At 36.5% G+C, this 6,061-nt stretch overlaps 1 protein-coding gene across 1 annotated transcript; it reads left to right on the top strand.

The window, feature by feature from the left end:
• Positions 1-722: 722 nt before the first annotated feature.
• Positions 723-3,168, top strand: LOC124885897. The gene is made up of 2 exons (XM_047394159.1): positions 723-915; positions 2,636-3,168. The coding sequence occupies exons 1-2, from the start codon at positions 723-725 to the stop codon at positions 3,166-3,168; spliced, it is 726 nt and encodes a 241-aa protein (XP_047250115.1).
• The last annotated feature ends 2,893 nt before the right edge of the window (positions 3,169-6,061 follow it).

Raw genomic sequence — 6,061 nt, 5'->3', positions numbered from 1 at the left:
TAAAGTATGTAAGGGATGATAAAGTAGTCAAAATTAATGCGGATGTCAATATTTTCACTAAGATAGAGTCGTATTTTGCAGATGGAAAATTCTACTTGGATTCTTGTGAATTGGGTATGGAGAAACCAGCACTATCCAACCCAACTAATGTTGTTGCAAAAGAAGTAGAGGTTCAACGGGCTGCTGTCAAGACGCCTAAGAAGAGAATTGAAAAATTCTCAACTAACCTTTCATCTTCTGAAGGAGACATGCATACGAAGATGGATGAAGAACATCTTCTTTTTTGCTACATTCCTTGTGACCATCGAAAGAAAGGACAACCCTTGCTGGAAGTATGTACTCAACAAAGCTACCCTCCAAGGAGAGAAACAAGCCATAAGGTATTCCAATATTTGAAGAAGATTATGACTGTCCCAGTTATTCAAGTCCCATCTATCACGCCCGAGCTTTCAGGAAACAATACTTTGGCTCATAAAATAAAAGGTCAGTTTGGCGAGAAAGCCTTTACGCTGCTTGAAAAATCAGGTTATGATTTCTCCAATCCGATAGACTAGGTGAGTTTAAAGATGAGGTCACTGGTGAGAAGATACATGGTCTTACAGAGGCACAAATGAAGTTGAGAAATCAAGGGCATTATGTTTCCACTCCTGGCCTAGGATTCAAGTTGCCAGAACCTCTTCGAATTTCTACTAAGAAGGGCAAGAAAACAACTTCATCACATTATGAAAGAAGAGGCCTACACCTCAAGAGGTTCTGTCTTTCAGCGTCTGGGAACCACAGGAAAGTCATTAGCGCAAAAAGGGTTGATGGAGAATGAAAAGCAAGGTTTTCTTGAAGGAATCGACGATAAAGACATTAATAGTATCTTCCTATCACGTATGAAGAGAAAGGTTGTGTTGTCAATCACCACAGATGGTTCGCTAAAAGTGAAAAAAAAGCACCATTGTGTTCAATAACCAATTTTATGGAGAGACAAAGAAGGAGCAAGAAGAAGCCGTCACGACATTCGAAGGAAGTCAATCAGAAGATTCCATCCTTGTACAAGTATCCTACCACATAACAGTGGAAGAAGGTCCATACTCAGATAGTGCAGAAGATGATGTTCAAGAGGCTCCACTCCAACTGGAGAATGGCATACAATCAACCGTAGATGAACTCAAAGAACTGAATCTTGACACTTTGGAAGACCCGTGACCAACGTTTATTAGTGCGCTTCTTACACCACAAGAAAAAAGAGACTACTTTAAGTTATTAGTTGAGTACAAAGATGTCTTTGCTTGGTCATACCAAGAAATTCCAGGCCTTAGTCCAAGGGTAGCTATTCATCATTTGGGGATAAAAAAAGGGGCACGTCCTATAAAGCAGTCACAACGAGTGTTTCGTCCTGAGTTGGTTACACAAATTGAAGTAGAGGTTAATAAGATTATCGAAGCTGGATTTATCTGAGAAGTGAAGTATTCATCATGGATCTAAAAAATTGTGCCTGTCAATAAGAAAAATGGTCAAATACGTGTATGCATTGATTTTCGAGACTTGAATAAGACATGTCCAAAAAATGATTTCCCGATATCGATCATAGAGCTCATGGTTGACGCGACAAATGGACATGAAGCTATTACATTTATGGATGGGTCTTCTGGATATAATCAAATCAGAATGTCTCTCAAGGATGAAGAATGCACTGCATTCTGAACTCCAAAAGGGATATTATTACAAAGTTATGCCTTTAGGTCTAAAGAATGCGGGGGTAACCTATCAACGTGCAATGCAAAACTTTTTTGATGGCATATTACATAAGAGGGTGGAATGTTACGCCGATGACTTGATCGTAAAGACAAAGTGCAGGGATGACCATCGTGAAGACCTTCGCATTATTTTTGAGAGATTAAGAAAATTCAACTTGAAATGAACCCACTCAAATGTTCCTTTGGGGTTACTTCGAGAAAGTTTCTTGGCTTTATCATGCATCATCGAGGAATTGAAGTTGAGCCCACAAAGATTGATGTTATTCAAAGAATGCCTGAGCGAAAAAACTTGAGAGACCTCTGCAGTCTACAAGGAAATTTGGCATTCATTCGAAGGTTCATCTCTAACTTGGCTGGAAGGTGTCAACCCTTCAACCATCTAATGAAAAAAGATGCACCTTTTCACTGGGATCAATCATGTCAAAATGCTTTTGAAAGCATTAGAAGATACTTGTTGAATCCACCCGTATTAGGGGCACCAACTCCTGAAAGGCTGCTGATACTCTACATTGCATCACAAGAGCGATCACTTTGAGAACTTCTTGCTCAGGAGAATGAAGATAAGAAGGATCAAGCGTTGTACTATCTAATCCAAACCTTGATAGGAGCTGAGATAAATTATACGCCTATTGAGAAAATGTGCTTAGCTTTGCTTTATGCGATAAAAAAGTTAAGTCATTATTTTGAAGCATACACCATCAAGCTAATTTCTCGGGCCGATCCCGTGAAGTTTGTAATGACACGGCCACTTCTTTCAGGGCGTCTAGCAAGATGGTCTGTATTGTTTAATCAATATGAGATCGTATACACATGTCAAAAGGCTGTGAAGGGCCAAGCACTTGTCAATTTTCTCGCCGATCACTCTTTGCCAGCAGAATGAGAGGTTTCAGATGAGTTTCCTGATGAAGATGTACTATTTACTGAAGAACTGCTACCTTGGACATTGCTCTTTGATGGATCTGAACGTCGAGATGGTGCTGGAGCAGGCGTTGTGCTGATATCAATAGAAAAATTAATCTTGCCATTCTCATTTGTTTTGGGTGAAATATGTTCCAATAATACTGCAGAGTATCAAGTTTTAATCGTTGGCCCTGAAATGGCATTAGACATGAAGATTCCACAATTGGATATCTATGGTGATTCTAAGTTGATCATAAACCAACTTTTGGGGAGTTACGAGGTGAAAAAGGAAGATCTTTTGCCATATCACCAATATGCTATTCTTTTTCTTAAAAGGTTTGATAAGGTATTTCTAAATCATGTCCCAAGAGAAGAAAATCGCATGGCGGATGCTCTGGCTAACTTAGCCACAATGTTGGCACTCAGAGCAAATGAGTCAACAAAGGTGCAAGTATGTCATCGATGGGTTATTCCTGGTTGTCTCGATCTTCAAATAGATGAAAGTCATCATACATCTGTCTGAGCGGTAGAAGAAGAAGATTGGTGAAAACCAATGATTGAGTATCTCGAGCATAGAAAGCTACCTGTGGATCCACGAAAAAAAGCAGACATTAAGAGAAGGGCACCACGATTTATCTTTCATGAGGGAATATTATTTCGTCGTTCTTATAAGGGGTTATTCCTGCGGTGTCTAGACAAAGACGAAGCTCAACAGACAATGGAAGAAGCACACTCCAGCATGCGTGGGGCACACCAATCAGGGCTTAAGCTTTATTTCCGCATCAAAAGGATGGGCTACTATTGGCCGACAATGGTAGCGGATTGTCTAGAGCATGCCAAAAGGTGTCAAGTGTGCCAATTCCACGCTAATTATATACATTAGTCTCCAGAGACTCTTCATCCAACTGTGGCCTCATGGCCTTTTGATTCGTGGGGACTTGACGTGATTGGACCTCTTCCAAAGTCGTCAAAAGGGCAAATGTACATTTTAGCTGCTACGACTATTTCTCAAAATGGGTTGAAGCTGTGCCATTAAAAGAAGTGAAGTAAGGGGCATTTGTAGACATACAAAATTCAACGGGTTAAATTCATACAAAATTTGAGTTTAATTCATGATCATTTGGATTGATTAACTCATTTGGGCCCTACAAAATAATTAGTTCATTTTGTTAAATTCAAGCCCAAGGTCGATTACACTTTGAAGCTCAAGTTCATCAAGTGATGTGGCGTCCCAATCAAATCCAAGACCAATGAGATGTTACGGCCAATCACAAGCAAGCAGGCCTACCCCCTACAACTATAAATTGGGGGTAACATGACATGCTTAATGGGAGGCGGAAAGGAGCACTTTGACAAGCATTGACAACGTCAGCATTGGCTATCAAATTCTTGCAAGGAGCAATGACTATCAAATTCTTGCAAGGAGCAATCAACGGAGTTCTTTCCGGAGATTATTCCAAAGTAACAAAATATTTTTTGACGATTGAAATACATCTCTGGGAGTGCAAATCATTGAACTATTTGAGAAACACCCTACGGAAGGCCCTCGAATCATTTCTAAGCTTAGGAGAGAGGAATCAAGAGAGTCACAGAATTGTACTCACAAAATTCATATCAATAAATTATTATTTTCTTTTATTTATTTTTGCTTGCAACCTAACGAAAATTTGTTGCAAACAGTCCTTCATTTTCCTGATTCGATCAATCCACTCAATCAGTGTAAGATCCTTCAAATGTTCAAGCACTGGCAACAAATTATTTTTGTGCCAAAATTGAAAAACCATAGGGCATTCCCTAAAAATGTGGTCAATAATTTTGGGTTTGGAGCAAATAGTACAATTTAGATCCACATCAATACCTAACTTTTGTAAAAACTGCTTTGTTGGTAGCTTATTATGATAGCACAACCAAACAAAGAATTTAATTTTATTAGGACACTTTAATTTCCAGATCCATTTATAATTTATGTTAGTATCGTTAGGAGCGGAACTCTTTTTAAGCAAGTGTTGGTAAGCTGAGGACGTTGAAACCTATTACCGGAGGCTAAGAGGAAAGGGGAATTGAGGGTGGGGTAAGATTTTATTATTATTATTATTATAAAATAAATAAATTAGTGAATTATTTTTATATTTTTGGGGGTTAAAAATGGTCCTTAAATTTATGTCATTTCAACATTAGGGGTCGAAATTAATTCACTATAAAGTTGTTAAGGGAGATAAATAATTATCCGTAAAGTTAAAGGTCTAAAGCAAGTTGTGCGGATAAATTTAAGGATGATTTGATGACTTTTCTCTAAAAAGTAGGTGAAAGCAATTACGAAAATATTGTTAATATACTAACGATATGATGCGCCTAATTACTATCCGACGGATAAATAAAACAACGTTTTACTATTTGCTAATTCTCTATTATAATCTATGACCTTTGTGATCTCTAATCTTTAATAAGTTGAATATGCACCTCATCATGTCTAATCACATCGCTCCAATATTTTTTTGGTATACCTCTACTTTTCTTAAACTCTCTAGTATCAATATTTCACACTTTCTTACTATGGCATATGTGCATCTTGTCTTTGCATATCTAAACTATCTCAGATTCACTTAATTCTCTCGTCTTGTTCAGCATAGAGTGTACTTCTATTTTTTTTTAAATATCCATATTTTTAATCTTATCTTTTTTGGTATGTCGGTATATGCATCCCAATATTCTCATTTGCACCACTCTAATTTTTTGAACATGAAATCTCTTACCTAGTCAACACCTTTTTTCCTTTTACATTTTCTAAAAGTTTTTTAAAAAAATTATGCTAAAATGGTAATTATTTGTTTAATACTAATCAAAGATTTTAAAATTAGATAATGCATTTGAAATCATCTTTAATAACAAAAATAATTTATTTTTCACTATAAAAGCATTACTATAAACAGTGTAACACAATAAGGTCATGATACCCTAAGCATTGAACTTAGCACTTCAACCTTATGTTAATATAATTACTAAGATAATTGTCTAAATCTTCATATAATAATAAAGTAATTAATTTTTTCTTGTAATCTCACTTTTTGAATATTCGGCTACATTTGAATTTGTTTTGCGGTTCATTGAAACAATAGAGAGACAAATTTGTATTTTCTACCTCAATGCTCAACTGCAATTTTTGAATGGCCCATAAATCGTTTGTGTTTGCTCCACAATTTTAAAATAACATTAGACTGTCAAAATAGTAATCTACACATTGTCAGGAGTAAAATAAAATTCATATTGTTATATTCAAGACGGGTCTATAAACGAACTTGGAAAATGGATTCAACAATAAATAGAGTAAAATCATAATTTTATTTTAGAAATATGTGCCTCACTGAAACCTCATTCGAAAACAAGTTAAAAACGAGGTTCAAATAAAAGAAAAATCA

The sequence above is a fragment of the Capsicum annuum genome, chromosome 7 (genome assembly GCF_002878395.1).
Source record: "Capsicum annuum cultivar UCD-10X-F1 chromosome 7, UCD10Xv1.1, whole genome shotgun sequence".
In the NCBI taxonomy this organism is placed as follows: Eukaryota; Viridiplantae; Streptophyta; class Magnoliopsida; order Solanales; family Solanaceae; genus Capsicum; species Capsicum annuum.
Note: the sequence above shows the minus strand (reverse complement) of the source record. Positions and strands in the feature narration are given on the sequence as shown.

What these genes read in the sequence shown, in the direction of transcription:
- LOC124885897 (XM_047394159.1), top strand. Translation starts at nt 723, where the DNA reads ATGAAAGAAGAGGCCTACACCTCAAGAGGTTCTGTCTTTCAGCGTCTG. An exon ending in GTTGTCAATCACCACAGATG is followed by an intron (nt 916 to 2,635) that starts GTTCGCTAAAAG and finishes GAGAGGTTTCAG; the next exon opens with ATGAGTTTCCTGATGAAGAT.